Here is a 21,063-nt window from a genome sequence, read left to right as displayed (position 1 = left end):
AAGTAAAGAGCCCCGCTGTCCGTTTTCATCCGTCTTTTCAAATCCCCTTCCTTCCCCATCGTTGGAAATTAAAATCATCTCTCCATACCTTTCCCATTTCTTCACCATCTCTTTCTCTTCAAATTTTTGCTTTCATTCGTTTTTAGCTTTGGATAATCAGAGGTGAAAAAAACACATACACCCTGTAATACCAAATTTTTTACCCGGCATAAACAAAGTCCAGTATTTTTACAAGTCCAGAACAAAACAAATTGGCCCAGAATACAAGGCCCAAAATACAAAAGCAGTGGCCCAAATCCACTAGCCCAAAAAGCAGTCAGAAACCCTAGGGTTTTAGGGGTGAACCAGCGCCGCAAGTCGAGCCTTGCACGAGCCAGATCTCCACGCCTTCACCTGTAAGAAATAAACACAAAAGGAAATAAAATCAAAGATCACAGATCAAGAAGATATTGAATATGATTTGTTTCTTTATTTTTATTATTATCATGGCTATAAAAAGGCCATTAATATACTATAATAAAGGCCCTGATCGGAAAATCAAATAAAAATAGTTATTTTTACAGCAAAAAGGTAGAGAAATTCAAATACGCTGAGAGCAAAATAAGCAATCGAAGATCAAAGGTCGATATCTTTTCGAACTACTATTTTTTTAGATTTTTTTTGTGAACCATTATAAATAAAAATAAGAAAAGAAGGAAACGACCTGAGTGGTGCCCAGAACCGCCGTGAACGGTTGGAAACCGAAAGGTTTCTCGGATATTTGAGGCCCTTGCAATAATGTTTTGTGAGTTTCGGGTCTAGATCTGGGCTTAGAGACTTTGAGGAGACCAAATAGGAGATTTCACCCCTTTTCGGCCGCCGCAGACGACGGTGCTGTCACTAGAGGCCGGCATCAGGCGCAATGACTGACTATTGGCCGGTGCCGGACCTAGGCCGAACAAGCTGGGGGGGAAGAGAGCTGTTTTGAAGATTTTTTTTTGTTTTTTTTAAAACAGAATGAAAATGAAATTCTTTTAACTAAATTTTGGCTCATATAGCCTATTGAAAACGGCACCGTTTGAAGGAGGTGGGATCTGCGCGTCGACCCGACCCGGACCCAGGATCCACATGTTTTTATGCGGAGGGGCAAATTGCGCTTTTGGCCCCTCCGCCTTTTAATATATTTCCAATTAGGTTTTTTTTTTATTTTTAATTCGCCCTTTAATTTATTTTGAATTTTAATTTAAACCTACTTGAACGACACCGTTTTAGAGGAGAAGGGAAAATTTCCCTTCCAGCCCCTCTATGTAATTCGCGCATTTAATTTAGTCCTTTTATCTTTACTTATTTGCGGATTTACCCCATATTTTTTTTATATAGTTCAATGTAGTCTTTTTATATATTTTTTAAAAAATTAATTAATATTTTTTTATGTAATAAATTTTTTTAAATCTATATATATATCCTTTTTTATATGCACATGTTTTTTTAATGAATATTTTCCCCTGTTTTTTAAATGAATATTATATATATATGTATATATTTATGTTTTTTTAAATGATTAAATACTTACTCATTTTTTTAACACATATTTTTTTATTTTATATATATACATATATTTATGTTTTTTAATAAATACATTATTTATTTTGTTATATAAATTTTATAATTTTAGATTTTATATGTAAATCCATGTGCATGCCATTTTTATTCTTCACAATTTCAATATACATATTATATACACACTTTATATTCTATTTTTTTTATAATTTTGTTTATTTCTTTCACTCGTTTATTTATTTGTATTTTCATTTATCTTCTAAAGGATGTTTTATTATTATTATTTATTTTTGTTCATTTATTAGATATTTCGTATGTCATTGTTTTTAATTTCATTTATTTACTATTTATGTTATTTCTATATCGTTGTTGTATTTATTATTTGTTATTGCGACATTTATACATACATCCAATATAACATTACAATTTTTTACTCAAGTTTAAAAATAGAAAATTTTCAAAATAGAAATAATACTCGTATTTAGGATTTTCAAGAAAATTGAGCCCTAACGTATTGGGTTCCAATTTTCTCCATTAAATCCAACAATCGAGAATTGCTCTTTGATCAAAAATAAAATGAAAAAACTTGTTGGGAATTTCATATGTTGTGTCCTAACGCATTGAATGTGATGTATTGATTTCTCGAGACAAAGATTTTTTTAAAAAAATATATGTATATATTAATAAAGGAAATATTCGATGTTTGGGATGTTGAGAAATTGTGCCCTAACGTATTGGGCCGTGGTTTCGTCATAAATCGTAAACAATTGAATATTTTTTTTAAAATTTTATCACAAAGCCTTTTGGACAAACTCATCTTGAAGAAATAAAATATCGTGCCCTAACGCATTGGGTGTGATGTTTTCTTTTTCAAAATGAGAGAGTCTTAATAATTAATTTAATTTAATTAAGGATCGCATTTTTTTAACTCTCGACTTTAAAACATTAATTAATCAATTTGGTACCAATTTTTAGGCATTACGAGGGTGCTTGGCGATAGCTTGGCGACTCAACTGGAGACTTTTTTTAGAAAATAAGAGAGTCGAGCCACAAAGTTGATTAATTTTTGTCTTATGGTCGAAAAAATATTTTTTAAAAAAATCCATGATATCCTTTTGTATTCATTATTTTGCTTAACTGATTTGAAAATGGTTTGCATGACACATTACATGAGTTGAATGATTTTACCCTTCTAAGTGGGAGTGAGAAACTATTCCTTCGTGAGGTTTTCACCTCCGTATAGGATAGTGGATCACTTTCGGAGTACATCGGTACCTATGCCTTCGTGAGATTTTCATCTCTGTATAGTCATAGGGAAAATGTATTCCCCTAAACCGAACTTGATCTATATGAGCCTATAATGGGTGAATATCGAGGAATCTGTTGGTTCGAGTACCTTTTCCCTAGAAGCCAAACTTCATATAGTGAACTTTAGGAATCCACTTAGGTAGAACAACACTGTACCCTAGTAGATATCTGATTAGGTGTTTTACTATTTCTTGATTATATTTTATGTTTTTATGATACTGAATTTTTGTGTTTTATTTTGATTGCATGACATGGTATCTCATTTCATTATAAAAGGTGTCGGTTCATATTCAGTTGCTAGATAGAAAGCTTATCATGGAAAAAGGGTTTCTTGATAAAGTGGAGGATAATGTGGCTGTTCAAACTTGGTCTGAAACGACACAGCAAGAGAAAGGCGATAGTTTGGTTGACGATATGTATCAGAATTATGGGACTTTACTCGCATCAGTGTAACTCAAAACAGTTTGCAAGAGTTGAAGGAAATCTGGGATCAGTGGAATGACGAGGTTAGACAACTATTTTATGATAATTATTGGGATTTGCCTTATTTGCTTGATGTAAAGGTAGACAAGCATTTGTTTCGAGCCCTCGCCCAGTTTTGGAATCTTGCTTACAGTTGCTTCACATTTGGGAAGGTCAATTTGGTGCCTACGATAGAGGAATATGTGGTTTTACTCCGATATTCAAAGTTTCAAGTGAACAAGGTCTACTCGAGAACGATAAATGTGCCAACCTTTTCGAAGAAGCTGATGAGTATAACAGGGATGAGTGAGCAGTGGGTTGCTGCACGGATTAAGCAAAAGGGGGATAGTAAGTATGTTCCTTGGAGGAGTTTGAAAGGTGCAATTTTAACGCACCAGACGTGAGGAAGAGGTTAAATGTCTTTGCTCTAAGTATATAAGGCTTGGTTGTTTCCTCAAAGTCTTGGGGCATGTTGATGAAGCAACCACCAACTTATTCGATCAGCTTGATAAGAGGGTTACACTAATTCCGACGATTTTGGCAGAAACTTTCAGGTCATTGAGTGCATGTCGAAAAGCAAGAGAGGGAAGATTTATTGGATGTGTACAACTTCTACTCGCATGGTTTCACAGTCACTTTTGGAAGGTGGATAAGGTTTCGTATCGGGTTTTCTTTGAAAATTATTCACCATTAAGGGAGATAGTAGCTACGCCTAGGAAAGATGACATTTCGGAGGAAAAGTGAATGGGAATTCTTCAGAATCTTCAAGAATAGGACATCGAGTGGAGAGCTCCTTGGTTGCTTCCAGATGAGATCCTGTATAGGTGCGGTAATTTTTATTGGGCTCCACTGCTTGAAATTTGGGGAGCTGTTGGATACGCCCCATTATTGGTGCTAAGGCAGTATAGGTCAAGGCAATTTATACCTGTGACCCAAGGGATAGCTGATTGTGGATTTTCGTACAGAGATGATGTTTATAGAAAGAAGATTCAAGAGATAGCTAGTGCATGAAAACAGACTCACCGAATGAAGAGGTTAGTTGTGGGTTCGGTGACAACTCCAGAGTATAATGAATGGTGGGTTAGGAGAATTAACGACAATACACCCAAGATAAGTCAGGAAAACAACCAGTCAATAGTGGAATATTTGTGGGTCGTCCCTTCTGAGTTGGAAATCATAAGGCAAGATTTTAAAAGAAGAAATGTGGAGTTATAAAAGAAGATAGAACAAATAGAGGAAGAGAAGATGAACTTAAGATTAGACATAGACGTTCAAAAGCTTGAAACTGAGAAATTAAGGAAAAAGAAAAATAAAGCTGAGGAAGAGTTGGATAGGTTGAAGATAGATTATAAAAAGCTTCGGTCAATGAGAATTGTCGGGCTAGGAAAGACTTCAGAACAGTGACGTGCAGAAATTCGAGAAGAAAAGGATAAAGCCAATAGATGTGAGCAAAAATTCCAAGAGACGCAGATACAAAACAAGGCTTTAGAAAAGAGTTTGTCAGATAGCCAAAGAGAAAAAGGTGAATTAAAGGACAGGGTGACTGAGCTGGAAAGATCTCTTCGCCAGTATCAAAATCAGAATTCCGCAATAGAGTTGAGAGCAAGCTTAGACAAGATTGAGAAAATGAAGGAAAGAATAGAAGAGCTAGAAACGGTGTTGCAAAATTGTGAAATCTGGATCAAGCACTTGGAAGCAAATGAAAGTCGTAATAATAAATAACTCCACTACTTTTAGAACCAATTTAGGAGCAGAGATCATATTATGGAGGAATCTGTGGTCCAGATTCGAGAAGTAGCTGATCACGTACAAACTTTGGCAGTACAGGCAGACATACTGAATGTGAAGTATGAATTAGAATCAGATCGGGGGTAAGAGTTAGCTATGTTACTTAGAAATATTAGAATGCTAAGTAATAGGGCAAAGCTTTATTTGTAATTCACTTTATGTAAAGAAATTTGCTTTCTAGTAAAGTTTTCTTAAATGGAATTGAATCAAAATTGACGCCTTTTTGCATTCATTTCATGCCTTGCATTTGTTTCATATGCATTAAAAAATATTAAAAGATTCTAATGGGTATAAATCATTCCTCAGTTAATCTGGAAATCAACCAATCCACCACACACCACTACGGTACTCGATCAAAAACTAAAGTCATGGATCAAATGATGGAAAGGCTAGAGCAGTTCCAAAAGGAGATACAGGATCAGCTTCAACAACAAATGAATGAACAACAAAAAATGATGGACAAGATGATAGAATATCAAGGGAATATGATGGCTCAATTAACACAGTTGTTAACCGGAAGAACTGATAAAGGAAAGGGCTCTGTGCTTAATGTGGAAGAAGGAGACAGTGAGGGACTTCTTCATCCCCCAGGCTTTACCCCTCAGCATGGGCAAACCCAAGTGGAGATATATCCGCGGAAATCCTCTATCACCATCAAGCCTCAGCAGTTTTAGGACGGTGTTGTAACACCAATAAATTTTCAAGCTAGATCAGGCTCTAACTTGGAGACAGCCTTGTTAATCCTGCTATTCCTGACTTCGACGAAACAGTTGAGAAAATGAAGGACGAATTGCCAAAACAGCTCGAAGAAAAGTATAAATGGCTGGAGGAAAAACTTAGAGCAATGGAAAGTACTGAGAGCTACCATGGAATTGACGCTAAAGAATTGAGCTTGGTTCCGGATTTAGTACCCCCTTACAAATTCAAAATGCTTGAGTTTGAGAAATACAATGGAACTAGTAGCCCCAAAGCTCATATTACCATGTTTTGCAGGAGAATGACTGAGTATGTTAATAACGACCAACTGCTGATACATTATTTCCAGGATAGCCTTACAGGGGTAGCATCCAAATGGTACAATCAATTAAGTCGTACCAAAATAAATTCATGGAGAGATTTAGCACAAGCATTCATAAAGTAGTACAGTCATGTGACCGACATGGTACTAGATAGAATCACTTTATAGAACATGGAAAAGAAACTCGTCGAAAGTTTTAGGCAATACGCACAAAGATAGAGGGAGGTTGCTGTCCAAGTTCAACCATCTCTTCTAGAAAGAGAGATGACCATGCTTTTCGTTAACACATTGAAAGCTCCATTTATCACACATATGTTAGGAAGTGCAACAAAAAGCTTTTCTAATATAGTTATGAATGGTCAAATGATAGAAAACGCTATCAGAAGTGGGAAGATAGATGCTGGAGAAAGTAGCAAAAGGACAGCCTCGAAGAAGAAAGAAAATGAGATCAACAATATGAGCTCATATAACAAAGGTTATTCAAAAACGATTATGGTGAATCAGCCAAGAAAGGTGGCTGTTAACCAACAAGGATCGTCAAAATAAGGGTCCGACACAAGACAAAACACGGAGAAGCCTTAATTTACGCCAATCCCAATGTCGTATAAGGATCTGTATCAAAATTTATTTAATGCACACGTTGTTTCCCCTCACTACTTAAAACCTTTACAGCCTTTGTACCCCAAATGGTATGATGCAAACGCACAATATGATTATCATGCGGGAATCGTGGGGCATTCTATAGAACATTGTACGACGTTCAAAAAATTGGTTGAAAGACTCATAGATATGGGCGTTGTTAAACTGGATGATTCGCCCAATACAGAGAATCCGTTACCTAATCATAATGTCAATGGGGTGAACATGATAGGTGGGAACATGAGTAAAAAAATCAAGGAAGATATCGCAGAAGTGAAAATTCCTTTAAGATGGGTCTGAAAGGAGATGGCAAAAAAGGGGTTATTTGTTTTGGATTCAAAAAGAAATTTTGGAAGGGTAGAAAACTACTGTGAGTTCCATAATGAGGAGGGACAGGAGATTCAAGAGTGTGCAGAGTTCAGAGCCTTGGTGCAAGGCATGATGGATAAAGAGGAAATGGAGTTCTACGAAGAAGTTAAGGAAGAATGGAGTATTTGCACATCTGAATCCATCAAGACTTCAAGAGTAGCTCAGCCTGTGGTCATCATCTCGCGACTAAAGAAAGATAAAGTAAGAATGCCAGTAATGCCAAGGATTATAATAAAGAAACCTGCAACCTTTTCTTACCAAGATAGTAGGAAGGTTCCATGGAATTATGAGTGCAATACAACTATCCCTGGAAAGGGGATCTCAGAGGATCAGAGTATAGGTGCCTATCTAGAACTTGTGAAAGGAAAGGCCATAGCAGTGGGACAAAAAGGGAAAGTAGTTGAGCCTGTGCTATCTATTAATGAGCCAGTGAAGAAGGAAGAAGTTGTGGAATTCCTCAAATTTTTAAAACATAGTGAGTATAATGTGGTCGAACAATTGCATAAACAACCGGCTCGTATATCTGTACTGGCCTTGCTCTTGAATTCAGAAGTACATCGTAGTGCGTTGATGAAGGTGTTGAACAAAACCTATGTAGCCAATGATATTTTTGTCAACAAATTGGATAGGTTGGTCAATAATATCAGTGCTGATAACTTCATATTCTTCAACGATGATGAGATACCACTTGGGGGCATGGGGTCTACTAAGGCTTTGCATATTACCACACGATGCAAAGGGTATACTTTGCCAGGAGTATTGATTGATAATGGATCAGCTTTGAACGTGTTGCCACTATCCACACTTAACAGGCTTCCCATAGACAGCTCGCACATGAAAACATGCCAAAATATAGTGAGGGCATTTAACGGTACAGAAAAGAAGGTCATGGGAAGAATTGAGATATCCCTACTGATTGGCCCAACAGTTTACGAGGTGGATTTTCTTGTGATGGACATCAAACCCTCCTACAATTGCTTATTAGGGAGACCTTGGATACATTCGGCGGGGGCTGTACCGTCACCATTACATCAAAAATTGAAGCTAGTGTTAGAAGGTCGGCTGGTGACAATAAACGCCGAGGACGATATTATAGTAACTGTATCCAATGAGGCGCCGTACGTGGAGATTAATGACGAGTCGGTGGAGTGCTCATTTCGATATCTGGAATTTTTAAATGCAACATTTGTTTCTGAATGGAACAAAATTCTCGTACCTAAAAGATCCAAAACTACAGATATGGGTTTGCAATTGTTAGTAAGAAAATGAGCTTTACCCAGAAGAGGACTAGGGAGATATCTTCAGGGGAAAACTGAGGTTCCAGTACTGAAAGAAAAAGAAGATCACTTTGGCTTAGGATACAGGCCTGACAGAGGACAGAGAAAGAATGAGTTAGAGAAAAGGCAGGAAAGAAGAAGGGGGCGCCTAAATGGGGAAGAAACTAAATAAGAGCCAATGATAATTCCCCACATATCCAAAATGTTCGTATCTGGAGGGGTCATTCATTCTGATAGAAGGATACTGATTGAGGAAAGCATAGAAGAGACGTTGGAAAATATGCACATCAATGCCATTCATGATGATGCAAATGAAGAGAGGAGCTTGTTAAACATTTGTCCTTATGAGCCTGGGAGTGTTCTAAATAATTGGACTACGGAAGAAATACCTGAAGTCTTTAGAACTATCTCAGAGTAATATTCAGAACAAACCTGTTGTTTTAGCCTAGAAATAATAAGAACTCTTTTGTGAAAAAGGCTTATGTTCAAATATCTTTATTTTAATAAAATACATCTTTGCAATTCTTTCGAGCAAATATTATTTTATTCTTCCCATACGAGTAAATACATTAAATTATTCTTTCATTTATAATCATATTGCATAAATAATTGTACATAAATTCATACATTCTTTTGTAACCATATTAGGTCCCTGAATATCAATGACGTGAATGACGCTGCTACAAACTCAGAGTTTCCTCTTGAACGAAACATGTGTTTAGAGGTATCACAGGACTTTGAAGGTGACATAGATGGTGGTTTATTGTTGAGAATGGTAGAATAGGAAGAAAAACAAATTCTACCTCACAAGGAAGCCATAGAAATTGTGAGCTTGGAAGAAGGGAAAGAGGTGAAAATTAAGGCTGAGATTTCTGCAAAGACAAGACGAGACCTCATTAAATTACTTCAAGAATTCAAGGATGTCTTCGTATGGTCAGACCAAGATATGCCCGGGTTGAGCACTAACATTGTAGTGCATCGCTTACCTATAAGGGAGGATTGCAAGCCCGTTCAACAGAAGCTCAGAAGAATGAGGCCTGATATTGTGCTTAAAATTAAAGAGGAAGTCAAGAAGCAGTTTGATGTTGGGTTCTTACAGGAAGTCAAATATTCTGAATGGGTAGCCAACATCATTCCAGTCCCTAAAAAATATGGAAAAGTACAAATGTGAGTGGATTACAGAGATTTGAACAAAGCAAGCCCAAAAGACAATTTCTCATTGCCACACATTGATACTTTGGTGGATAATACGGTAGGATATTCACTGTTTTCTTTCATGAATGGTTTTTTCAGTATACAATCATATAAAGATGCATTTTGAATATATGCGAAAGACTACATTCATTACTTTGTGGGGGAACATTTTGCTTTAAAGTGATACCATTCAGATTAAAGAATGCAGGAGCAACATATCAGAGAGCCATAGTAGCCTTGTTTCATGACATGATGCACAAGGAGATTGAGGTTTATGTGGATGATATGATTTCCAAATCCAAAACAGAGGAGAAACATGTACAGGTCTTGAGAAAATTGTTCTTAAGACTAAGAAAGTTTCATCTCAAACTTAATCTAACGAAATGCATTTTTGGAGCCAGATCAGGAAAGTTGTTAGGCTTCGCAGTCAGTGAAAAAGGAACCGAGATTGACCCAGACAAAGTCAAGGTAATACGAGATTTACTGCCACCACGTACTCGGAAAGAAGTTCGAGGTTTCTTAGGAAGATTGAATTATATTGCTCGGTTTATTTCACAGTTGACTGAGAAGTGTGACCCCATATTTCGTCTTCTAAAGAAACATAATCCAGGTGTTTGGAATGAAGAATGCCAATAAGCTTTTGAAAAGATAAAGCAATACCTATCAAATACTCCAATGCTGTCACCACCTAGCCCAGATAGACCCTTGATTTTTTATTTAACGGTGTTCGACAATTCCATGGGATGTGTGTTGGGCCAACATGATGCGACTGGAAAGAAAAAAAGCGATATACTATCTTAGTAAGAAATTTACTGATTGTGAAATGAGATTTTTGTCTATCGAAAAATTATGTTGTGCCTTGATTTGGGTGACAAAGAGGTTGAGGCAATACTTACTCTATCATACGACTTGGCTAATTTCAAAATTAGACCCTTTAAAGTATATGATGGAGTCAACGGCGTTGAATGGGAGAATGGCTAGATGAAAAATCTTGCTCTCCGAGTTTGATATAGTATATGTAAGCCAGAAGGCCATCAAAGGGAGTACGATGGCAGATTTCTTGGCTAGCAGAGCGTTAGAAGATTATGAACCTCTGGATTTTGATTTCCCGACTGAAGACTTGATGTGTGTGGCGAATGTTGAAGAGGATCCCCAAGAAAATCATTTTTGGAGATTAAACTTTGATGGAGCTTCGAATGCGTTAGGCAATGGGATTGGGGCAGTCCTGGTATCTCCAAATGGAGATTATCATCTTTCACCAGTAAATTGGACTTCGATTGCACTAATAACATGACTGAGTATGAAGCTTGCATCATGGGTATTCGAGCAGCCATAGAACGAAAAATTAAGACAGTAGAAGTATATGGAGACTTAGCACTGGTAATATACCAACTAAAAGGGGAATGTGAAACGAGAGACCCCAAGTTAATCTGTTATCAAAAATTGGTTTTGGAATTGATTACCGAGTTTGACAACATTACCTTTTATTATCTCCCACGAGAAGAAAATCAGATGGATGATGCTTTTGCTACTTTGGCCTCTATGATTAAAGTGAATTAGTTAGAGGACATGAAGCCCATTCAAATTAGTATTTATGAGATCCCGGCCCACTGCTACAGTATTGAAGAAATGGAGAATGATAATCGTCCCTGGTACCAAGATATATTGCTATATGTGAAGAATCGCGAATATCCTGATTAGGTAACGGAGAATGATAAAAGGACATTAAGGAGACTAGCTATTGACTATGTTCTAGATAGAGAGATCTCATACAAAAGGGGAAAGGATCGAGTACTATTGAGATGTATGGATGCTGTAGAAGCTAAGGAAATTTTAGAAGAAGTCCATGAGGGTGTTTGTGGAACGCATGCCAACGGATTCACCATGGCTAGACAGATCATGAGATTCAGATATTACTAGTCCACCATGGAAAAAGATTGCATCAATCATACCAAGAAATGCCATAAATGCTAAATTTATGGGGATAAAATGCATGCGTCTCTTTCACATCTTCATGTTGTGACTTCTCCTTGGCCTTTCTCCATGTGGGGTATGGACGTCATTGGACCAATATCACCGAAGGCTTCTAATGGACATCGTTTCATTTTTGTGGTTATTGACTATTTCACTAAGTGGGTAGAAGCAGCCTCATATGCTAATGTCACAAAGTCAATAGTCAGTAAGTTTTTGAAGAAAGAGATCATATATCGATATAGAATGCCTGAAAGAATCATATCTGACAATGTGCTGAATCTGAATAACAGCACAATAGCGGAAGTCTGCAGTCAGTTAAATATTAGACACCATAATTCATCGTCATACCAACTAAAAATGAATGGTGCAGCGGAGGCGGCCAACAAAAATATCAAGAAAATTGTGGCGAAAATGGCTGAAACTTACAAAGATTGGTATGAGAAGTTATCGTTCGCTCTTCTTGCTTACCGAACATCTATCAGGACTTCTATTGGGGCAACACATTTTTCTCTGGTTTATGGAATGGAGGTAGTTTTACCCATTGAGGTTGAAATTCCTTCTCTCCGGGTATTGGCTGAACTAAATTTGGATGAGGCCGAATGGATCCAATCTCGGTATGATCAGTTGAACTTGATAGAAGAAAAAAGACTAAAAGCTATTCGTCATGGTTAAATGTACCAGAAACAAATGATACAAGCTTATAACAAAAAGGTTCGTCCTAGAGAATTTCATGAAGGGGACTTGGTGTTGAAAAAAATCCTCCCTTTATAAAAGGATTTCAGAGGGAAATGGATGCCAAACTGGGAAGGACCTTATGTTGTAAAAAAGGCTTTTTCTGGAGGTGCTTTGATTTTGATTGAAATAGATGGTAAAAATTTACCGAATCCTATAAATTCTGATTCAGTCAAGAGATATTTCACTTGAAAAGGAGGAATCAAAGTGAAATCCCGCAAAGGGCGCTTTGAATCCAAAAAAAAAGATAAGGAGAGGCCAAGGTGAAAACCCGAAAAGGGCGCCTTGAGACCAAAGGAGATTTGAGTTGAAAACTCAAAAAAGGCGGCTCAAACATTGATCAGATTAGGGCATATGATAATCTTGCTATACCTAACAGGAAAAGGATATGCGACATCTTGAGGGCATCGACAAAGTAATGTAGATCTTCTAAACACATGTTAAATTCAAAATGGTCCTTAGTTTGTACGTGGAAGTTCAAGCTGCGATATCCAATGCACCTAGTCTTCATATTACTTGTACCGAATTTGTTTGTTCTTGTAATACTTCATTCTTTGCTGTTCTTGAATACTTTTTCTTTTCAAGACACTTGCTATCAATAAATTCCTTTTCTATCATTCGAGTTAAGCCCTGAATTAATCCATCTCTTAGCCAGTATTTTTTTTGATCTTTGTGCAAGCATGTCATATTAGAATAATGATTGATGGACTAATAAACTTTCACAAAAGGAGTTTTGCATATTACTCTGGGAATTTCTAAATAATTTAGTAACCTAAAGCAGGACTATTGTTTAGAACACACCAAGCTTAAAAGTTGAAATGTTTAAAGAAGGAAAATCTAAACTAAGACTTTCTCTTTAGATTTTGTTGTCAAAAATATTGATTGAACAAAATGGCAAGATGTCAGGTTGATGAAAAATCTTAAATAAACAAGCAAGCAATGATCACCAGACAATAAGAAGAGGTTTCCTCGAAGAAGAAAGCTTTCATTTGTGCATGAGCCTTTGGTACGATACCCTGGGAATGGTGTAAAGGACCAGAGAGATTTAGATCATGTATCCTTGAATTGTGATAGGAGAGGATTGAATGAAAGCCATATATTTCTACCCTTGGGTTACCGTGGGAGAATGATGGTACAAATTTTGCATCTCAGTGGATTAAACTTTGAAGGTTACAGTGGGGCAATTAGACTAAGTTTTTTTGGAGACGTCAATCGAGCAAAAGGCCTTGTGGCACGTCAGCAATAAAACCTTAATAAACTTTGAGAAATGATAACTTGAGTAATAATGAGGGATCATTCTCGAAAAATGACATTCTTCATTCATTCAAATGTCATTTATACATGTCTAGTTAGGAGCATTGAATTCATTTTGATCGAAACATCCTAATCGCTAGGCATAATTAAATTCATAAAATGGATTTTTACAGGTCATGTTTCCCAGAGAACAGATTAGTGAAACCGTAATCCTATCTCTTTGAATTTGCAGTGGAGCGGATTAAAAATCATAGATCTTATCTCCCTAAGCAGTAGTGGAGCATATCGAAGTCCCCAGCCTTATCTCCCTGAGCAGCAGTGGAATAGGTTGAAAATTACAGATCTTATCTCCCTAAGCAGTAATGGAGCAGATCGAAGTCCCCAGCCTTATCTCCCTGAGTAGCAGTGGAGTAGGTTGAAAATTACAGATCTTATCTCCCTAAGCAGTAGTGGAGCATATCGAAGTCCCCAGCCTTATCTCCCTGAGCAGCAATGGAGTAGGTTGAAAATTACAGATCTTAACTCCCTAAGCAATAGTGGAGCAGATCGAAGTCCCCAGCCTTATCTCCTTGAGCAACAGTGGAGTAGGTTGAAAATTACAGATCTTATCTCCCTAAGCAGTAGTGGAGTAGATCGAAGACACTAGCCTTGCCTCCTTCAGTGGCAGCGGAGCAGGTTAAAGATAGCAGATCTTACCTTCCTGTACTGACGATGAAGCAGATCAAAAGACCACAGCCTTATCTCCATGAGCAGTAGTGGAGCAGATTGAAGACGGCAAATCTTATCTCCCTAAGGTTACAGTGGAGCAGATTAAAGCCAATAATCCTATCTCCCTAAGGTTACAGCGGATCGGATTAAAATAACAGATCTTATCTCTCTAAAGTTGTAGAGAGCAGATCACATCTAGTCTTATCTCCCTGAAGTTGCAGTGGAGCAGACTAAGTAAGCAGGTCTTATCCTTCTAAAGTTGTAGTGAGACAGACTGAAGATGGCGAATCTTATCTCCTTGAAGTTGCAGTGAAGCAGATTAAAGCCAATAATCCTATCTCCTTGAAGTTGTAGTGGAGCGGATTAAAACCACTGATCTTATCTCTCTGAAGTTGCAGAGAGCAGATCATATCAGGTCTTATCTTCCTAAAGTTGCAGTGGAGCAGACCAAGAAAGTAAGTCTTATCCCCCTGAAATTGTAGTGGGGCAGACTGAATAAACAAATCCTACATCCCTAAAGTTTTAGTGGAGTGGATTAGAGTGATGGATCTTATCTCTCTAAAATTACAGTAAAGCAGATCGCGTCAAACTCATTTCTAAGTTGCAGCAGATCAAGTTGAAACTATAAGTCTGATCTCCCTGAAGTTGCAGTGGAGCAGATTAAAGATAGCAAATTTTGTTCTCTTGAGAAACTACAACGTACAAATCCTATCTCCCTGGCATTGCAGTGGAGTAGATTGAAGCACTAGTTCCTATAAGATGCAGTAGGAAAGAATGAGGCTACTTGAAGAAAAAGAATACCAAAGTCCAGCATGACCGAACAAAATTAGGCATTTTTAAGGTCTTTGCTCCGTTCCCGTTACACGATAACGAGCAAAGAGGGGCAGCTGTAATACCAAATTTTTACCCGGCATAAACAAAGTCCAGAACAAAACAAATTGGCCCAGAATACAAGACCCAAAATAGAAGAGCAGTGGCCCAAATCCACTGGCCCAAAAAGCAGTCAGAAACCCTAGGGTTTCAAGGGTGAACCAACGCCGCAAGCTGAGCCTCGCACGAGCCAGATCTCCACGCCTTCACCTGCAAGAAATAAACACAAAAGGAAATAAAATCAAAGATCATAGATCAAGAAGATATTGAGTATGATTTGTTTCTTTATTTTTATTATTATCATGGCTATAAAAAGGCCATTAATATACTGTAATAAAAACCCCGATCAGAAAATCAAATAAAAAATAGTTATTTTTACAACAAAAAGGCAGAGAAATTCAAAAACGCAGAGAGCAAAATAAGCAATCGAATATCAAAGGTTGATATCTTTTCGAACTACTATTTTTTTAGATTTTTTTTTGTGAACCATTATAAATAAAAATAAGAAAAGAAGGAAACGACCTATGTGGTGCCCAGAACTGCCGTGAACGGTCGGAAACCGAAAGGTTTCTCGGATATTTGAGGCCCTTGCAGTAGTGTTTTGTGAGTTTCGGGTCTAGATCTGGGCTTAGAGACGTTGAGGGGACCAAATAGGAGATTTTACCCCTTTTCGGCCACCATAGATAGCGGTGCCGTCGCCGGAGTCTGGCGGCCAGTGCAGTGGCTGACGATTGGCCGGTGCCGGACCTAGGCCAGACGAGCTTGGGGGAAGAGAGCTGTTTTGAAGGTTTTTTTTTGTTCTTTTAAAACAGAATGAAAATGAAAATTTTTTTAACTAAATTTTGGCTTATATAGCCTACTGAAAACGACACCGTTTAAAAGAGGTGGGATCCGCGTGTCGACCTGACCCGGACCCAGGATCCACGTGTTTTTATGCGAAGGGGCAAATTGCGCTTTTGGCCCCTCCGCCTTTTAATATATTTCCAATTAGGTTTTTTTTTATTTTTTAATTCGCCCTTTAATTTATTTTGAATTTCAATTTAACCCTACTTGAACGACACCGTTTTAGAGGAGAAGGGAAAATTTCCCTTCCAGCCCTTCTATGTAATTCGCGCGTTCAATTTAGTCCTTTTATCTTTACTTATTTGCGGATTTATCCCAGATTTTTTTATATAGTTCAATTTAGTCTTTTTTATATATTTTTTTAAAAATTAATTAATATTTTTTATGTAATAATTTTTTTTAAATCTATATATATATCCTTTTTTATATGTACATGTTTTTAATGAATATTTTCCCCTGTTTTTTTAAATGAATATTTTTTATATTTATATATAGATATGTATATATTTATGTTTTTTTTAAATGATTAAATACTTACTCATTTTTTTAACACATATTTTTTTATTTTATATATATACATATATTTATGTTTTTTAATAAATACATTATATATTTTGTTATATAAATTTTATAATTTTAGATTTTATATGTAAATCCATGTGCATGCCATTTTTATTCTTCACAATTTCAATATACATATTATATACACACTTTATATCTATTTTTTTTATAATTTTGTTTATTTCTTTCACTCGTTTATTTATTTGTATTTTCATTTATCTTCTAAAGGATGTTTTATTATTATTATTTATTTTTGTTCATTTATTAGATATTTCGTATGTCATTGTTTTTAATTTCGTTTATTTACTATTTATGTTATTTCTATATCGTTGTTGTATTTATTATTTGTTATTTCGACATTTATACATACATCCAATATAACATTACAATTTTTTTACTCAAGTTTAAAAATAGAAAATTTTCAAAATAGAGATAATACTCGTATTTAGGATTTTCAAGAAAATTAAGCCCTAACGTATTGGGTTCCAATTTTCTCCGTTAAATCCAACAATCGAGAATTGCTCTTTGATAAAAAATAAAATGAAAAAAATCTTGTTGTTGGGAATTTCATATGTTGTGTCCTAACGCATTGGATGTGACGTATTGATTTCTCGAGATAAAGATTTTTTTAAAAAAAATATATGTATATATTAATAAAGGAAATATTCGATGTTTGGGATGTTGAAAAATTGTGCCCTAACATATTGGCCCGCGGTTTCGTCATAAATCGGAAACAATTGAATATTTCTTTTAAAATTTTATCACACAAGCCTTTTGGACAAACTCATCTTGAAGAAATAAAATATCGTGCCCTAATACATTGGGTGTGATGTTTTCTTTTTCAAAATGAGTGAGTCTTAATAATTAATTTAATTTAATTAAGGATCGCATTTTTTTAACTCTCGACTTTAAGACATTAATTTATCAATTTGGTACCAATTTTTAGGCGTTACGAGGGTGCTAATCATTCATCGTAAGTAACTAACTCCCGAATCTGTTTTTCTGAAACTCGTAGACTAAAGTCATTTTTTAAGTAATTTAATCATACCTTAATAAAAGATTGGTGGCGACTCTAAATTTTTATTAACAATTAATTTTTATTTTTTTCCAAAAATAAAAAAATAGTTTCGACAGACCCTATTTATTTCTCTTTCTCTCACTCGCTCTGTTTTCAAGTTCTTTCTCTTTCCTTTTTAGTTTTAGTTTAATCAGAGGCTTAAGAAAAAACACATAAACACGCTATAGTAGGAATATAGTTTTCGTTAGAGAGATAAAGCCTAAGTTTTCTCAGTCATTTCTATTTATTTTTTGTGATATTGAAATCACTTGCTTCATCGGAGAGTCATTTCAGGTATGGATCTTTACTTCAATTGTATTTGCCTTTTCATGTCGTTTTTAGTTGCAGATCAATGCTTCTCTACTTGTATTTTTGTGGGTTTTTGGTTTTCAGCATTAGAACAAGTTTATTTTGGCCTTTACATCTGTGTTGTAGTTCTCAGATCTATGCTTCTTTAGATGTATTTCAGTGGGTTATTTTGGGTTTTCATCCTTAGGAAATACTGTTTCGGTTCGTCTTTTCAAATCTATGGATGTCGGTGTGGTTGTTCTTGTTGGATGCTTTGGGAAAGAAAGAAACTCTGGTTCTGCAAGATTTTACCAGCAATGGCCTCTCTTTTACAGTCAACTACTTTATTATTCATATTCTCCATTACATTGATTCTTATCCCAAATAGACACGCTATTCCCTTCATCGTATTGCGCGGTAATGTTCTTATCCCAATCTCTTTTCTTTTTAATTTTAATTGCCTATTGGGTTTGAATTAATCAAAGTTTCTCACTTTCACTTGTTATGTTGGGTCAATTGTTGATTTCCATTGAAATGGGAACTATGTTTTTGGAGAAACCAATGAACCACGATGATTGTTTACTTGGTGGGGTCATTGAAACCTGTCATATGCTATGAAGCTCTATTAGTAGTAATTGTAGAGCATGGTGATAAACAAAATGGGTAGTGCAAGATGTTTGTTATCGTCTTGCTGGCAAATTTTGTTCCAATGCAAGGATGAAATTTATTGTTCTACTTTGGGGGGAGAAAGCACGCCTGGCCAACAATGAAACACTCAGTGTACCTATATTCAGTTATAAGGATATGGTGAAGTTAAGAAGAGAAAATCGTGCTACACTTATTGATTCTCTTGATGCTAGTAAGTTTGACTACATTTTCTTGCAGAATCAAATTCTCTTTTTGTCATTGCTTTGACTCTACATTTTATTTTTCTGAAATTTCATTGAGTCCTAAATAGCCTCTTCATACATCATGATACCAGAGTGGTTGTTTGCATGTTGCTTTTTATTTAACCATGCACCTCGTACAACTTGTCTAAATCATATGGTGTTACTACGAGTTCCCATTTCCTTGATAGAATTATAGCAGTTGGATAAATTTGATTTCAGGAAAAGGGTACAGAAATGAACTGATTGGCTCAGATGATATTGCTACCATTGTATATATGAGTGGAACCACTGGTAACCCAAAAGGCGTTATGCTTTCACTTACAAACTTATTGCACCAGGTAACTTCTTAATATTGATTTAAGTATTTTAGTTTTCAAGAGCTTCAGAAGAATAGTGTGAAGTAATGTCTTGCTTAACTTAATCTATTGTGTAATATTGTTTGTTGCGTGTTTCATTTTCCAGATAGAAAATTTGGGGATTCTTGGACCTGCTAAAGCGGGGGATAGATTTCTAAGTATGCTTCCTACTTGGCACACATATAAGCGGGATTGTGAATATTTTCCAGATAGAAAATTTGGGGGTTCTGGTACCATGTTCACGGGTACCATGCTCAATTGTTAGTTTATTACTGATTTAAATATGTTGATTATGTATATTTTTATTTTGTTTTGTAGGATGATTTGAGAAATTATAAGCCAAATTACATGATTTCAGTACCTTTATTGTATGAAATACTCTATAGGTATGTCATTTACTTGGGACATCGATGACCTTAATTAATTAGCTTCGTTGGAATGTTTATCTTTGCAACAACTATATATTACTATTATATTTGTTTGTGCAGGCAATTGAGTTCTCTTTAATAAACAAAAAGAAAAAAAAAGTTAATTGTTTATGTTGCATTGCATCCATATGTCATGTAATTTTATGTGTTCCATTAGTTTTCGGTCATGTTGCATTCCTAATGAATATTATGAACTATATTGTGGTATAATTGTTCTATGGAATTTGTATAGTCAGATAAAAAATTCCAAGTAACCACTCGTGAAAAAAAGCTAACATGGAGAGAAAAATGTGAGGTAGGTGAGGTAGATGGTTTTAATTGGTAGGATCATTGATGATGTTGTGGGAAGGGTTCATGAAATATTGTTTCCACAAGAGTGGGATCTTGAATAGGGGTGCAAATGTGTCGTGTCGAGCTGAAGTTTTTAGAAGCTCGATCTTGAGCTCCACTTGAACTTTGAAGATTAAAGCTTTGCTTGAGTTCGATTGAGTTTCATTTTTCAAAAACTTGAGTTGAATTCAAGATAAAGGTTGAACTGCTCAAGTTCACTTGATTTGGCTTGTTTACCTAGTAAGAAATGAGCTTGATTCCCATGCTCATGTTCAAACTTACTTATTTGTGCTCAAGCTTGAGTTCAAATTGAAAATTTTCAATATTAACTAAAAATAAAAGGTTTGATTAGGCTCACAAATAGCTCGAGTTGAAAATTTGGGTATTGAAGTTCAACTCACTTGATAGCTCAAGCTTGAGCTCAACTTGATGATGACTGATTTGAGGTTTTTTTTTCTTCTCTTTGCCAAATCCAAGTAAGGCTATCAAGCTTGAGTTCAACTTGACAATGACTGAATTGATTTGAGTTTTACTTGTAGCCGAATCCAAGTGACTTACGGTCACATGTATCTGGTTTTTACCCCTAGTATTGATGTTCATTTTTTAGATACGAGAATTACACCCCTAGTATTGATGTTCATTTTTTAGATACGAGAATTACACGTTTGTAATTTTAGATTAATTATAGATGGTTGAGCCATGCATATGATTAGTTGATTAAAGAATTTACTTACTCCGATGAATCAAAATAATTTTCTTTTGTGGTAAATGTTCCCTCTCATTCTGTATTTTGGATTGATCTTCATGTTTAAATTATCCAAATTAAATGCTAATTATATTGGTATGACCGATCTTTTGTTAAACTTATTGTGTAGGAAAACTATTTGACTCTAAATGTTGCTTTTAAAATATTTTTGGATTAACTTGCAGTGCAATTCAAAAGCAGATATTTTCAAGCCCCAGTGCTATTAAATTAATAGTATTTTCATTCATAGGGATCAGCTTGGCATACACGGAGTTGAAGAGAATTTATGAGGTGATGACAATTTTTGTGAAACTAAAGTTGAATTCTGTGGATTCCTCGTTAATGCTTTATGTTCTTATGCACTCTCCCATGGATTAAATTCATTCTTTAATGCCCTAAAATTTGAGATAAATTGGTATTAAATGCCAATTTA

The 21,063-nt window shown here is 35.7% G+C and overlaps 1 protein-coding gene across 1 annotated transcript; it reads left to right on the top strand.

The window, feature by feature from the left end:
- Positions 1-17,679: 17,679 nt before the first annotated feature.
- On the top strand, positions 17,680-19,487 carry LOC107920696 (long-chain-fatty-acid--[acyl-carrier-protein] ligase AEE15, chloroplastic). Its single transcript, XM_016850518.2, has 4 exons — positions 17,680-17,887; positions 18,090-18,740; positions 18,991-19,109; positions 19,234-19,487. The coding sequence occupies exons 2-4, from the start codon at positions 18,599-18,601 to the stop codon at positions 19,390-19,392; spliced, it is 420 nt and encodes a 139-aa protein (XP_016706007.1). The 5' UTR covers positions 17,680-17,887; positions 18,090-18,598; the 3' UTR covers positions 19,393-19,487.
- Positions 19,488-21,063: the final 1,576 nt, after the last annotated feature.

This window comes from Gossypium hirsutum, chromosome D13, assembly GCF_007990345.1.
Source record: "Gossypium hirsutum isolate 1008001.06 chromosome D13, Gossypium_hirsutum_v2.1, whole genome shotgun sequence".
Taxonomy (NCBI): domain Eukaryota; kingdom Viridiplantae; phylum Streptophyta; class Magnoliopsida; order Malvales; family Malvaceae; genus Gossypium; species Gossypium hirsutum.
The sequence above is the reverse complement of the archived record's forward strand: the minus strand, read 5'-3'. Positions and strand labels throughout refer to the sequence as shown.

What these genes read in the sequence shown, in the direction of transcription:
- LOC107920696 (XM_016850518.2), top strand. Translation starts at nt 18,599, where the DNA reads ATGAAATTTATTGTTCTACTTTGGGGGGAGAAAGCACGCCTGGCCAAC. An exon ending in TATTGATTCTCTTGATGCTA is followed by an intron (nt 18,741 to 18,990) that starts GTAAGTTTGACT and finishes ATTTGATTTCAG; the next exon opens with GAAAAGGGTACAGAAATGAA. An exon ending in TTACAAACTTATTGCACCAG is followed by an intron (nt 19,110 to 19,233) that starts GTAACTTCTTAA and finishes TTCATTTTCCAG; the next exon opens with ATAGAAAATTTGGGGATTCT.